Source organism: Danio rerio, chromosome 9 (assembly GCF_052040795.2).
Source record: "Danio rerio strain M-AB ecotype USA chromosome 9, GRCz13ab, whole genome shotgun sequence".
NCBI lineage: Eukaryota > Metazoa > Chordata > Actinopteri > Cypriniformes > Danionidae > Danio > Danio rerio.
Window position 1 is genome coordinate 25,997,501 of NC_141029.1, and position 16,509 is coordinate 26,014,009.

Sequence of the window (16,509 nt, forward strand, 5' to 3'; positions counted from 1 at the left end):
GATTCTTAAGCAAATTAGCATATTATGAACAATTTCTGAAGGATCATGAGACATTGAAGACTGGAGTAAGGACTACTGAAATGGCTTTGCCATAATACCCACTCACTTTTCTTCAGCTTAGTCCCTGCTTTGACATTGGTCTTTACAGCCAATTAAATGGGCTATGCTAATGGGCTATATGCACAGGCACTTTTAATTTTGAATAAGCCAGCTCTGGCACTTCCGGGGAACTGTCAGGCCATTCTAAACTCACTATATTTAAGATCTGGTTTGTGTAAAATCAATGATCTTCACTTCCTGGCTGAGATGCTATATAAATTTGGTCTCACACTAGACAAGAAGCTGCATTAAATTACATTTAGGAACTATATTTGACCACAGTATTTTCAACATGGTTTCAATACTCGTGTACTGTTCCTGATACTGCTTGCATTTAAATAGCCTTTCAACTAGTTTTATGCCATCCATTACCCCACTGGTTTGCTGAGAAGTTGCACTACTTCTCTATAATAACGTTTATGCACAGCTAGTGCTTCTTCCAATACTCATGAACTTTCAGTGAAGGTTAATGTGACAGTTCACATTTTTTTTTTCAATATCATAAGGTTGCTTTTACAGCATGGATGTTGTAATGTTATTAAAATACAATCAGTTAAATAGACTCCAGTGTTCATTTAGTTGTTCAAGTGTAAAATGCGGTGAAAACCGTTTACATGGCATGCACACACCTGTCAGGATCCGCAGGTTAGCGCAGAAGCTCCATTGAATATACTGGTGTAAAATAAATGTTCATATTTTAAAGATGTGGTACGGAAAAATGTAATTTAATACAGTGCTTCTTGTGCTTTCCGAGACCCACTTTATATTGAATATCACTGAGCCAGTGTAGATCATTGATTTTTAAAGAAAACAGATCTTAAACGCACTGGTATACAGTTTGTAACGGCATACAGTTGACCCGAAGTGCTTGACACAGATTACTTAAAAAATAAAAGTCCTTCCGCATAACTTCTGTATGTACCCCATAGCTCTAGGCTCTGTAAATGCAAAAACAGGTTATCATTAGAACAGCCTTTTCTCTGCCAATTACTACTATCTACCTGTGAACCATTGGCATATCATCTACAGACTGATTTAGGATGTGATTCATGAAGTATCCGTGTGCTTATCATTGTTTAGGATTGTGTGTTTGTGTGAATTGGATATGACATGGACAGTGGCTTGTCAGAAGCTTATTGGTCATGCTGTGCTAAGCGAGACAGAAGTTGATTCTTAAGAGCAGTTACTCTCTTGTTGACTGACTGTGTAAAAGAGGATTGACTAGAAATCAGCTACTGAGACATATGCAAGTGTGATGAAAGTGTGTTGTACAGTAATGTTTTAAAAACGTGTGGCTTGTGTCCAGCAAATACAGGTTGTGAACAAAAGTAAACTAGGTCGACTGCACTTACAAAATATTTGGAAAAGAATCAAAAATCAGAAGAGGGCTAATAATTTATTAAAAAAAAACTATGTAAACAGAAGAAAATATTTCTCTTATATTTTAAAATATTTTAAAAAATATTTTAAAATATGCTCTTATATTTTGAAAAAGAACAGTTTTTTTCTTAATTTTACTGTAATCTGCCAAGTTTTTTAACATTTAGATCTCGTTCATCCTGAGTATTCCATTAATAAAATGCATAATTTATAATGTGATTTTATAATTTATAGAAATAACGTATAGGATGTACAGTCATACAGAGCTTTTAACCATTAAACTGAAGCATACAATTTCCTATTATTGTTCAAATGTAAAGTTGAAGAAATAGGGAAAATGTAGGTCAAGTTAAGAATTGTTTTGTGACCCTTGAATCAAAATTGAATTTGTATCTGACTGTGAAGTCCCTAAAGATTCTCACTCTTACAAATCGTCCAGATGACTAATCTGTGCTCAGACATCAGATGAGTGACAGTTATCTGACTGTTAATATTAAACTCATTGTCATGAGTTTCTTCCATTTGAAAGTCATAATGCATAATCATGTGCTCACACACATTTATAGATTTATACATAACAGACTCAGCAGCACATTAACACCTGCTTATCACTGGTGCATGACAATCACAACCTTTATCTGCCCCACTCTGAATGAGTGAAGGTTAACCCCGCTCTTGATTGTATTCAGCAGTTCCATTGAGTTTCATTCAAAAGTGTTGTTGCGAAATTGTAGATACAGGTTGAAGCAAGACACTTTTGCAAACTGAAATAATGTCAGCATACTTCAGTCAAAGATCCTTTTTCACACACTGTTATCTTTCACCAAGAATGGAACCTTTCCATATAAGGACAAGGATTCAGAAAGGGTTTTCTTTCTTTTTTCTGACGTCACGATGGCCCCTGAAGATTGTTATCACAATTGCTTTCCTGTTTATTCGCTGCTGTTGGGACACATCCTGTAAAAAGGAGTAACACTGAGTCCATATGGCTAGTATTCTTGATGCTGATTGGTCAGCATGTGTAAGCTGTGGTTAGTCTGATAACCGCTTAATCTTATGTCATGTGTTGTATGACAAAAATACTATTGTAGTCTACTTTGTGTTGATAAGCAACATATCAAAATGGACGAAAGCATCACTAGCCAAATCTGCTGTTGCTTATTTATTTATTACTTGATACTCTTTTTCAGTTCATCTCTGCTGCTTGCTTGCTAATCTACTTTTATCATTTACTCATAAACGGTTTGCCTAATTTCTACACTCAAGAATAAACCACAACTTTATTATTTGTTACTAAATCAACAATCCTAATTGTACACTGTAAATAATGTTGATTTCCACACATTTCCTTCATGTTGTCCCACCACAAATTGATTGAGGTAACTTTTTTACAAATTTGAGTGGATTGGATGTAAAACAGCTCATTTTAAGTAAGTATAGTCTGAACAAGCAGCAAAAGTCATTTTTTAGCTAGTTACCATACATGTAGCTTGTTCAATGAATATTGTATTGCAAAATAACATTGCTTTCTAATAAAACCCTTAGTAACCAACAACATTGTCTTTGAAACAGATATTTTGTTGGATTTGCATGCAGGTGTTACATGTGCAAAAACCTCCTATTTAAAAAAATAATACTTTTTCTTGTTTAAAGATTATATTCCATGATATAAGAGTTTTATTTTCAGAAACATAAACAACACAAAAGAGGAAATGGTCTGTTTCGTGATTTATTAACTTACAAGGTCATGTTGTGGATTTTTGGTCTGATAGGACTGTTTGCTAAAGGGAACAGAATGCACATTTGGACAGCCTCTAGCTTTGGTTTCTGATTAGCCACTTGGTACAAGTTGTAACTACTAATTTGACATATGCTATTTGAAAAGTATGCATACTTTGTATACTTCCAATCACACACACACACACACACACACACACACACACACACACACACACACACACACACACACACACACACAGAAAGCAAACCTCATTCATCAAATGAGTATAATTCCAGAACCACAATCACATCAGATGAAAATGCCCTGATCCTCATGACAGACAAATGAAAAATTCAGCTTAAGTATACAGTATATTTCCTCCAGGGGAAAATCTGCCACATATGGTGTGCAAGTCTGTGAAACACTGTATTATATTGTCTGACTATGACTTTTGTCTTAAAAGCTGTTTACACGTGGTCATTTCATCCCTTTTCTCTATCGGACAGCTGTCTCAATTGTGAAAATGGCTTATTTACATCTGTCTACACCAAATAGATATAAATGGATCATCAAATCCTTTGCTATTGACCTTATTCTAAAATGCGGAAGTGCGCCTGTTTTCACAAATGTTTTAGAACTTCCGATTCAGTCGCCTATGGGAAAAATGACAAGCAATAATAAACGGCAGAAAACGGTCAAACTACTTACTCTACAAAGAAATGTTTGCACGACTATACAGACCAAGTAGAATAATTTAATAAATAAATATCAGTTTGCAACATCAAACAGCGAAACAAGCAGTTTTTAATGTCTAAAAATGAATGGAAGTGAATGGGCCCGGAAGTCACGAGCCAAAAAGATTCAAATTTTCTGCGCCTGCTCGTCTGCGATGATTAAGGTGAATAGGCAAATTTAACTAGGATGTACTGACTAAAGTGACAGATAGAACACATTTAATTTAATTATTCCATTATTTTTGCAGAAACATGAGTTATGTATTTTATTCAACATACCATTCAAAATAATAACTTTACTTAGGAGGTTTTGTATTTTACTTATGTTCCAGTTATACTTCATCAAGCACGCAAGGCATGACATTCATTCATTTTCTTTTCCGCTTAGTCCCTTTATTAATTCGGGGTCACCACAGCAGAGTGAACCGCCATCTTATCCAGCATATGTTTTACACAACGGATGCCCTTCCAGGTGCAACCCATCACTGAGAAACATCCATACACGTTGATTAACACTCATACACTACGGACAATTTAGGCTAACCAATTCACTTATATCACATATCTTTGGACTTGTGGGGAAACCGGAGCACCTGTGGAACTCCACACAGAAATGCCAAATGACCCAGCCGAGGCTCAAACCAGCGACTTTCTTGCTGTGAGGCGAACATGCTACCCACTGTACCACCATGCAGCCCATTTTCTGTCAATATATGCTAAATAAAATTTCTATTTTTGTCATGCAGATGCAAAACTAAGGGGATTACATTAATTTGTGTCTAATCTACTCTCCCGAAAACAAGTGTTGTGCTTTTGTAAACAAAAGAAATGCTATTTTTATCTATTATTCTTCCTCTCCATCCACATTAAGGCTATACGGGTGTATGATGTGTCTGCTGTTAAAGTTGTAATTTGAGATTATCATAACATTGTAGCATTATCACATATCGGTTAATGTTCAGTCAAAATAGAATGAAATAAAAAAAGTAAATAACAAATTAAACAAATTGCCGAATTTTGGTGTTGCATGTTGCATATGAGCGGTTTATATCTGACTATGTCATATAGCCTATAATACACTCTCATTTGTTTTTTGTTTTTTGTCATTTTGGGAGGAGTAAAATTGCCACTCATTTAGACTTGTCCAGTTTTATCTAAAATGTGTCTGTCCTGAAGTGGTTTGAGTGATCTGATTTATATCTGCTTTGAATTTGTTTCGGATGGCATTTACACCTGCTATTTAATAGATCAGATCAGATCATATCCAATGAAAAAAGAAAATGCATGAAGTGATGCATTTAGCAGTTTAATCTATTATCTAAAAGAAGAAACACAGTACAGTGCAGTTACTAGGGTGGGTTAAATTTCATGTTTGGGAGAACTATACTTTTTAATCTCTTTATACAAAATGTACAACATGCATCAGCTATTCTCCATAGAATCCTCACCTGTGGCAGGTAAAATTATGCCTTAAAACAGAGAGCTCTTTTAATGCCATGAAAAACCAGACACCAGTACACGAGATACTCTTTCACCCTACATTCATCACTGTCATGCATCTCTTGCTTATTCCCACATTTCAACAACCTGAAGTTTCTGTCTCAAGCTTGCACTTGAGTAACTCCTGTGGTCGGTGAAGCAAGTTTTGTTCAGCGTTGGTCAAGCTTCTCTTTCTGTGAAGAGCTGCTTCTGTGTGCAGTCACCTGAGACAGGCAAGCTGGCACCTATCAAAACATCAACCTGCCTCAGGTTTCTCAGAGTTTAATGTTGAAGTGTATCATATCTGAGCCAGGCAAAATAATGATGCAGACAGCATTGGTTGAGACAGAACAGGACATGTCGAACTGCTCAAACAAAATAATGTTTTGATAACACCACAGAGCCATTGTGTGTGATCTCTTTAAACAACTAAAATGAATGGCCGACTTGTACAGTTACAGTACCTCTGCTTAATAAACTGGCATAGGAAAATATTAACGGCTTTTAGGCTTTTATGACTGTGGATTTGTTATTTTATACCTGTAAACAAAATTTATTCTGCTGCATGTAATAGAAAACATTTTGATGAATGTTTTAACTGTTTTGTCGATATAATGAAAGCAGGTTGTAAGCATATCTAGCCCTTTTTTATAGCTAAGAAGTGAGCGATTGATATGCTTCACATATTTTCAATGAGATTTTCCTTAAACACTTTTTGATCATATTTCATTTAGGCATTTGTTTGGAAGAGATTGGCTGCCATAAGCCTATGCTTATTTTCTGTCAGGTGTCATGCCAGTGATGCCTGTGACGACATGATCATGCCAGTGACAACATGATCATCAATAAAGAAGACACTGAACAATTATTTTTATAACTTTAATGTTTTGAAAGTGTGCACCAAACATACGTGGGAATAAACAAATATCAAATTAAAACTTAGTATCAGTAGATAATGTCTTGGATCAAGTCAGGGTCATAAAAACCTGGACATCCTTATTTTGACTTCCAGAAATAAAGATACACATGCTCTTCGTTGTGGCACTGCCACACATTTAATTTGTACCTAAATGGTCCACATTAAAACTTTAAAGATGCGTATTAGTACCTAAACAGTAAAACAGTATATCTTTGATGTATCAGTCTAAATCCTTAAGAAACAAATATGAACATTAGAAAGAGCACTGCCCTTGAAACAGCTGGTGTACCTTGTTTCTGAGAGTGTACCATATAATAATATTGATGATAATAATTATAATAATATTGATGATAGTAATAATAATAGTGATAACAATAGCACATTTATTTGTATAACCTGTTTCGTACATAACATGCAACTCAGGGCTTTACATGCATAAACAAACATTAAAAGCAACATTAACATTGTGTATTTAAATATAGAACCAGATAAGAAAATACAGAAAACAAAATAAACAAAGTATAAGCAAATACTTAAAACAAATATACACACACATACATTCATACATGTGTATACACACACGCGCACACACACATTCACACTCATACATACACATTGCATAAACAAATTAACAGTTGAGATTTCCTACATACTGTAGATACTATTAGATGTCCATAAATTAACCTTGATGCATTTGTATATACAACTTCATGTAGAGAGCTGTGAAATATTGGTATACGTATTGCACAAACATTTTAGCTCCTTCTAACTTATATATATATATATATATATATTTTTTTTTTTTTTTTTTTTTAGAAAGTTTTTTTTCTTCTGCAGAACCCAGTAACCTGCTAAAATATGGAGACAGTACACACAGATCAGACATTGTTTGCATTCTGTTTGACATGGCAGGCTGGCACAATTTATGTAGGTGTTTATATGGGCAGAGAAGAAATGTGGCAGACACCTCCAGTGATCTCATATGTTCCAGTCTCCGGCTCTTACGTTAGTACTCAAGTGAAAAAACTGTTTATGTCTCATACTGAAAACTGTTAATCCAGTTTAGACAGGTGGTAAAGTGATGCACACTTTGAATATTTAGCTTTCCACATTAAGATGGCTTAAACTGGCCAGGAGCTCATTTAGTTTATGTAAGTCATAGTTTTAGAATTAATAATGCCTATTTTTATGCAATATTAATCTTTGTCAGGGTAACTGTCCAAAAATCTCCTGATCAGAGAGCAGTGGTTTACTGCTGGTCATTTGTGTTGCATTTCTACTTCTACTTTTCTTTTCGTTTTCTTCTTTAGTTACAGCTATAGTCTATTAGCAGTCCAGCTGATTAGCATGTACCCGCTTAGCCTGCCATGCTGCTGGTACAAAAGGCCGTGGGAGAGAGAGATCTGGCGAGCTTGGCATCTCCTCTGTGGTATTTATGTCAACAGATAAGAAGTCTTGACTGGCATTCATCAAGCACACAGGGACTTCTGAATGGCAGGCATGTCCTGGATGTCTTCCTTAAAAGGGATCAAATGAAGGGTTTTAGTAAACCTGTCGACAGTAATCTTTGAATTCCAACTTTTCAGCTATCTTACAGATTTCTAAAATTTAATTTGGACTTTAACTTTGTTGGTTGAACCAAGAGTTATAGGGATGATCTTATTACTAGCACTCATTGCAGGCACAGCATATTGTCACAGTTGTCTATGTTAGGCTAATGGCGTTGATCCAGTTGTAAGACTTTTTAACATTTTTATTCAAGTTTCATGCTTGCCATAAAATAGCTATGTCAATTTGTGGATATTAAAAGACTATGTTCATCCCAATGCATGTTTAATTCACTATTCTATACAGTTTCTGTCATAATTGTGTGTGTGATGTGTCCACACAGAAAATTCCAGAAAGTTTGCTATCACATACACATAATGCAGAGTAGGGCTGCAAAATTCAGCATGGGATGATAATCGTTTTTAAGGTATACCGCGGCTTGGAAAAGTCAAGGTTTTAAAACCACCAAATTTTTCTGCTCTACCGTTCCTAGGGTATATGTAAAGATTTTTTTTTTACATTTTTGTTTTTTAGGACAACAGTATCTCCAGCAGAAAAGATATGCAAACATTTTAAATTGTATAGAAATCTGTGTTTTTGAAGCTAATTAAGACAGCAGAAGTCAATGATTCATTTGCATTATTTTGTCCAATATGTTTACCGTTCCAAAATATTTAAAATGTTTCTCAACCTAAAATATACTGGCTGCATCCAAAATCACCTCTTACTCAGTAGGTACTGCATTTGAATTTACTACTCGACCAATCAAACAGTTCTATACACTATGAATGTGAGTAAAATGAATGGAGCTCGGCCTCGGAGGTATACAGATTCCATTTTGTCATCATCATGTGAAACACCCGCTTCACTCCCATTTATGAATTCTCTCGTGGTGTATCATGGGAAAGCAAAGCCTCTATCGGATACTCACTTCAAAATCTCGCTGGAAGTAGTAGGTCATCCGGGTACTAAATTTTGAATTCTATAAATTTGGACATACTACTCAGCTCGCAAAATGATTTTAGCGTCCTATATAATATGAAAGTATGCAATTTCGGATCCAGCCATTGTGTTCAGATCGAAAAAAAAAGTTCTTTTTTTTTACGCAGACATTTAAAAAGAATATATTTTAGAGCAGTAATCAAAATACCATGAAACCATGGTATTTTTATCCAAGGTTATCATAGCAATAGAATCTCATACCGGTCCATGCCTATGCACAATATAGCCTGTCAGCATCGATATTGCAATGTGTTTATTCACAATAGTCACATCACAGAATCTGTAATGTTGAGTTTATATTATAATTTACGATTAGCATTTGTTTTATATATTTTAAAATACATTTATTAATTAAAAGCTTTAATAAAAACAATTCAATAAAATGCATTATTATCATTCAATTACCTTACCGGAATACTGTTAGACTCAGAAAACGATAAAACTGTTTATTTTAATTGTATTTTTTTTCTTGATTGTAGTTAATAAGCTTGTAGACTAGATTTATTATAATTTATGCACGATTCACTTATGTACAGGATCATCTTAATCAATCTAACACATATTCTTTCCAAATAGAAATATTAAGTAATCTGGTAAAATTATACTCAATATTCTAATATATATTGCAGAATAACAAAATGTTTGATTTATTTATTTTTTTTCTTCCCAATACTGTGCGGCCCTATCACAAAGAATAAAGTTTGAGTTGAGTTTGAGTTCAATTAAGTTCAAAACTATTAAAATGAGTAGAAAAAACATTCTGTAAATTTTGAGTTAACTACACATTTTACTAGATAAAGTTGACTGTTGTGTTTTAAATTGTATGTGAAGTGATTATACATTGGAATGTACATATACAGTACAAACACCAGGCATTGTGTTGATTTATAGATATTGTACTTGTATACTGGCATGTATGTGAATGTCAGATGTTACATTACCTTCCATAAAAGACATTCGCATCAACATTTATGTCATTTAATCTCCATTTCAGTTACTATAGAAATAAATACCGATAAGTAAACTTCTAGACAGTACACCATAGTCCATTAGTGCAATTAAACAGTATCTTTTCTTTTTGAACTCTTGCAGAACTGGCCCTTCGTTCCCTCTTGAGAACAGCAGCGTCACAGAACTTTCGTTAAATTAGAGCATTTGGGTTTATTGATAGAGTCCGCTCCATTTGGGTCGTTAAAAATAGCTGCTGAGGAGAGAGTGAGATGAGAGAGGTGTGTGAAATAGGCCAGTTTGTTTTCCTCTTCTGTGCGCGAATGGTCATGATGGGGGGAAATGCGGATGACCCTGGCTATCATATGCTCACTGTGACTGATATCATGGTCTACTTTGATAACTGCAAGAAGGTAGGCCTTACTATGAATATGGGCAATCAAATGTTCTTTTAGTTCAGGGTGGGATGTAGGGCATGATTTCTTTCTGAGCGATGCAAACTTCAGATTTCCAGATCACTGGAAGCATACTTGTTTTATTGGTATTTTTAAGAATTGTGAAGCACTTTGTAACATATGCCACACGAAACTTTAGCATAGTGGATGATTCTCTTCAGTTCATGTAAATCAGCCCACATCAGGACCAAGCAGTGATAGGCGTTTGTGCGATCAGTGGCTGCTTCTGTTAAAGCTGCAGGAAGGGTGTGATCCAGGCTCATTGTGAATGACTCAGCCTTCTGACTTCCTGCTATGGTCAAAAAAGGCATAGTTTTGGTTACTCTGTTAGTCACGGGGTTTTAAAGAGTGCATTTATTTGGGACTGTTTTTAGAAAACTCTATTACTCTGTTTAGTCTAAGTGTTTTCCCCAAATGAAAAATTATTCAGCATTTTCAGTCTCAAATCCCTGCTGGTTGTCACCCTGTTATTTTACAGCATGTCTGCATAGGTGCATTGCTGGGCTTGTGGAAATTGTGTGTTGACATTAGTGAGAACCTGTTATAAACGTGTTTGGACAGCTGCATAATTACTAGAGGTTTGCTTTGTCTTGTCTCTGGCAGTTAATCTACACAATCATCTGCCCTCATTACTATCATAGCCACTTATACATTACCATAGTCACACAGTTTCTTGTTTTCATATGTGTTAGATCCTAATATACCTTACTTATCCTTCACTTATACCTCATCCTTCACTTGCAACCCATAAAAAAACAACTTTCTATATGTAAAAACTCACTTTCTGTTACAAGATGCAGTTGAAGCTGTGGAAATATTGATTTTGGCTATGTATTTCTTGAAAATCGTTGTTTGCAGAAGGACACAAGACCTTGTGGTAAGAAACAGCTGCTTCCTGGAAGCTTACCGGTCTGTGTTCAGGATGGAAGGCCTTAGTCTGAGACGTTAAAACCTGACATTTACTCAACACATCATTATTATTTTGATAATTTTATTTGAAAGCTTTGTCCTTATACTTAGTCCCTCTGTAAGTAGTTTCACTATATTTAACCCTTATCTTTTATTTAAAATCACACACACTATTATTTTAATTACATTCATGGTTACAGTCATGGTTCTAATGTAAAGATTATTTGTAGTATATGGTTGGGATGAAAGGTTGGTTGGTTTTATTTGCAGATATTTCTATAGGAGGAGGTCTGTGATGAAATACTGGAGTTTAGATTTTCTTTTTTTTCTAGTTGTTGCTCATTTTGTGGCGTCATCTGCAGGAAGGAAGTGTGCTTGCTCACTCTTGCTCTCTCTCTTTTTCTCTCTCTCTCTATTTCTCTCACTCCTTCCCACTCATGTCTTACAGGGAGTCTTTTCCTTAAAAGGACTTTCAAAGTGTGGTGGACGAATGTCACAAATACACACAAATGTACTTTTGTAAACAAACACATTCACAGCATGTGGAGTCTGAAGAGTATACAGTTACACTACATAAAACAGTATGACATGAAGTTACACAAACATGTTGATGTATTTTTATTTCACTTTAACCTCCTGTAATTAATGCTTTTTTAATCTTAGAGTAAAAACTTTTTTTGTATATTGATTCCACTTCCTCAATTGTTTTTACAATGCTTGTGATCTCATAGTTATTTTTAATGACTTTATCTCTCTCTCTCTATCTCTGTTTGTCCACTCGCCCCCTGCAGGCTGAAGCCCGTTTGGCAGCGAAGAGAGCGGCCCGTGCAGAAGCTCGTGAGATCAGAATGAAAGAACTGGAGCGACAGCAGAAAGAGGTGAAGAAGCATCACTAAAACAGAATGTAGTTGGTCTTGGTTTTGTTTTAATTGAATTATTATATATGTTTTATTCAGGCAGTGTGCTATTAAAGTAGCAAATGCATAACAAATCAAATCAACATCTCAAATAACGTCTTAAATTATGTTTGAAATGTTTGTCTTTTTAACCCAAAATGATACATCTGATACCATATTAATATACAGCTGTGGAAAAAAATAAGAGACCACTTGGACACTTAGTTTCTCTGCATTTACAAGTTTCAATTATGTGCTTCATTAAAAAGTAATTTTTTAGTTCTGCCAGTTGATGTTGGCATTTCTTTAAAAGGTTGTCATTTTTAACATAAAAGTAAACAAAAAAGATGTCATTTTTTTAGACATGTTCATGTTCATTTTAGACAGCATGCTCTGTTTTAACTTCAGAGTTAAGAGATCAATATTTGGTTTGGTGCACTTTTTGAGTTCAAACTAAAACATTTTGTATTTTGAACAATTGTAATTTTATTGGAAAATGCTCTAAATGACAGTTTTATTATAATTAATATTATTTAAAAATAGGAACACCTTATCATCCTCATGTTTTACAATTTTAATCAAACACACTTACCAAATCTACTACATTCAAAGGAAGAGATGCACAAAATGTTTTTATGCTAACTTTCTTTTAAAAATGCTCTGCAAATCGTCTGATTAAATGTGTTGTTTCAGTATTTTGATGTTATTAGATGAACACCAGTAGCCATGATATGCTGCGTAAGATTGAAATTTGAAATTAAAATCTAATTCTCTCCTGTGGGAGCAGTAGATACACCTACTTGGATCATTATAGCCACACTTACCACTAGCAGGAGTCAAAGGTTAAGCCCTGACAGCATCTCACAAAGTAAATAACCCGCATTACATAACATGTCGAAAATGTGTCATATTGTGTTTAAAAATGCTTTTAAAATCATATTGGTATTTTCCGAAATGGTTCCAAATATTTGTCAAGTCTTAGCCTCAGAATGTTTTGAACATTAAGGTGTTTTTCTTTTGGATTGCCAGTAGAAAAGTCCTTTATTCATAAATTGAGTCTTTGTCATGGTCTTATTGACTTGCTCCAGTACAACACTGTCAGCCAATTATGTTCAATTTGTTTAATCTTCATCATGATTGTGGGCTTTGTGCTGTGAAGGACATGTTTTGGCTGGGTTACGGGGATCAGGGTCAGTTAATCACCCATGGGTCAAGACCTGTTTGAACTAATGCTCACAAAAATGACAGGTTACATCGCCAACAATTTGGCAAATTTACAAATTTACAATCTTTTTTTTAACAAAGCAAAAAATATAAACCATAAAACTTTCCTCAGGTATATTTACAGCAAAGCTTTTTGGTTTAAAGAAAAAAGGATTTGCAAAAACCTTCGCAGCGACAGTTGAAGTCATAATATTTGGCCCACTTTGATTTTTTTTCTCTTTTAAATATTTCCCAAATGATGTTTAACAGAGAAAGGAAATTTTAACAGTATGTCTGATAATATTTTTTCTTCTGGAGAAAGTTTTATTTGTTTTATTTTGGCTAGAATAAAAGCAGCTTTTAATTAAAAAAAAATTTATTTTATGGTCAGAATTATTAGCCCCTTTAAGCTATATAATTTTAATAGTCTACAGAACAATCCATCCTTTTACAATAACTTGCCTAATTACGCTAACCTGTCCAGTTAATCTAGTTAAGCCTTTAAATGTCACTTTAAGCTGTATTTTTATAAATAAATCAGTTATTGAAAATGAGTCATTAAAACTATTATGTTTAGAAATGTGTTGAAAAAAATCTTCTTTCTGGTAAACAGAAATTGGGGAAAGAAAATAAATGGGGCTAATAATTCGTACTAAAATGAATATCCAAGAATATGCGCTTTTCTTATAACAAAATAAAAACATCTAAAATGGCTGTGGTGAGAAAATAGCCGGATAAAGCCTATCTGTGGTAAAAAAGTATATGTAACTTGTTAATGAACATTTGGTTAACTTCTGTTTAGCACTTTACAAACCCCTCAGAAAAATCTTAAGTGAGTGTTCTTCTGACGGCAGCCTTGTATCACTTTTTTTTTTTAATGGAAATATAAAAGTTTGTTTAAATCACATTAACACTCAAGAGAAAAAAAAGAGGACTTTTTGCTTTATTGTGTTATATTACCTAGAAGTACAACTCAGATTCTGTACTTTACCCATAATGCCTGCATAATAATCTAGGACATTCTCAATTCCCTGTTACAGTAGTTACTGTTAATCTTTATAAACAGACTTTATACAATTAGTTTTTGCTATATTGCTATAATAGAACATTTATTGAACCCTTGTCATTTTAAAGAGCTGGATTTTATGAAGGAACATTTTCAGTTATATAAATGCACCTGAAGTGTAGGTTATTTCAGACTTTGTAAATGATTGTAATTAAATATATAAAGGAAATGTTTCTTCAAAGAAAAGTAGAAAACCAGAACTCCATACATCTTTTTTTCTACCTTAAGCAAAAAAAAAAAAATAATTATGTAATGAAGATAAACACAGGCTTCAAACATACCCAGATCACACATGAGGGCTTAGCTAGCATTCAGAGCTAAGCTTAGTCTGATCAGGAGGTGTGTGAGAATGTTAAGGGTGTGTGTTTTGTGGCTTTAAAACTCCAGCCAAGTCTTAAAGTAGATTATCGACTTTCAGCTCCGTACCTGCAGCTAGTTAACAGACTCACTTCCCATTCACTAACTGGATATAATCATTGCGGTGATCACACAAGATCACTTGAACACACTGAGATATTAAGGGATTGAATTTGGACTCTTTGAAGATGGACTTTTATCACAAACAGGCTACAGAGTTTGTATTTTTAATGACATACTGTATGTTTGGGATCATAGAGAGTCTCTGTCTCCCTCAGTATTGAGGTAGATGGAGATACTATGAGACCAGCACAATGGCTTGCAAAAGACTACTGCGTAGAGGGGCTAGAGAAGGGATCAATAAACAGCCCCAGACCCCTCTTCTGAGGAAGGTGAGCTCGAGATTTCTAGTTCAGCTTACTGAAAAAATACGAAATGAAAGGCTTAATATGTTGATAAAGACAAGTATCGGATTTATTGATACATATAGTGCGTTATACTAGTTTAACCTCATGACCTGTTGACTTTGAGAAGTGAAAGTGTTATTCAAATAGTTGTTTAGATGCAGTAGCTAGTTCTATGTGTTTGGTCACATGGGTTAGTTTTTTTTTTTGGTGCAGGATGAAGCTTGCGTGCCAGAAACTTTGAAACGAGTATTAATTTGTGCCTTTGCAGTAAACAGCCATCTTAAACCCTTTCTCTGTCCATACACTTGAAAACTAAAAAGATTTTCAGATTCCTTGAGTAGTTCTCTGAGAGTTTTGCAGAAACATAGGATTGACGCTAAAATGTCTGATTTGCCAAGTAAGGTGTAGAGATTTCTAAAAGGAAGAGATTGTGTTACAGTATTTTTGGATGAATAAACAAATGTATGTTGGGAAACTAGTTAGGTGACATTTCATTAAGTGAGAGTGCGCACAAAAGAATGCACTGCACTGCATAAAAGAATCTGATTAAAGCTCTTGATAAAAGCAATTTGATCATAAATAATCTGTTTATTAAATGCATTATCCTATGCTGTTTCAAATATTTTCTACTGTTTGATGGTGTCAAAACCTAGAGGCAGGTGAATCAGGTGAGGAAACCGTGCTATTAGTTTAGTTTTTGTATTTTCAGCTTCTCTCTTGATTTTATTTTTTATCGTGAAAAAGTGATGGCCAGAAACAATTGCGAAGATGTGTTAGTGTAAAATACGCCTCTACTGCTTTTCATTAAGTGGTCACTATTGAACTAAATTAAACCTTTAAAAATAACGAAAACAATCTTGTTACCTTGAGCCCAGAACACACGGTCCTCTTTAACTCATGGATATGTCATTTAGTCTTATTTGAACAGTTCAGTGGCATAGTTCAGAAGCTTCTGTGCAGTGTGATTTTAAAATTATTGAATAAAAATGCTTTATCATGACATTGAATTTTGCTGCCAATCAATCCTTGTGGAATTTGTGTATTCTTTGAGGCCAGTATGAGAACTGGTGTTGTTTGCCTTACTGTATATGTAAGTCTACCTGTGAGGCCTGGTAACATGACACTGGCTTTAACAGATCTCTTAATCTTTAACAGCTTTCCCTTTTCATTCATCTGCCTTTGTGTACACAGTCTTCCACTTGGTAACTTCTCTGCCATGCCAAATAATCAATATCTTTTCTTTTTCCACATTTCTCTTTCCTCTGCTTCACTTTTGCTGGGCCCTTGTGATGTAGATTTATCAGGTGCAGAAGGTAGGATATTTGATCCTGTACATCAACTGTACAAGGTTTCATTCATTTTCTGCTGTTGTTGTTGTTTATTCAAC

General features: G+C 34.5%; 1 protein-coding gene across 50 annotated transcripts in view; it reads left to right on the top strand.

Annotated features, from left to right (window-relative positions):
- lrrfip1a (leucine rich repeat (in FLII) interacting protein 1a) overlaps positions 1–16,509 on the top strand; it is a 45,010-nt gene that overhangs the window by 5,612 nt on the left and 22,889 nt on the right. For 21 of the 50 annotated variants that reach the window (XM_087267820.1, XM_087267828.1, XM_087267836.1 and 18 more), the window contains exon 2: positions 11,985–12,071. In XM_087267820.1, the coding sequence (XP_087123946.1) occupies positions 11,985–12,071 (87 nt within the window). Of the gene's footprint in view, positions 1–9,358; positions 10,243–11,984; positions 12,098–14,764; positions 15,108–16,417; positions 16,436–16,509 lie in introns of those variants that run through there. The other 29 variants (XM_087267813.1, XM_087267822.1, XM_087267815.1 and 26 more) reach the window with 6 other exon arrangements.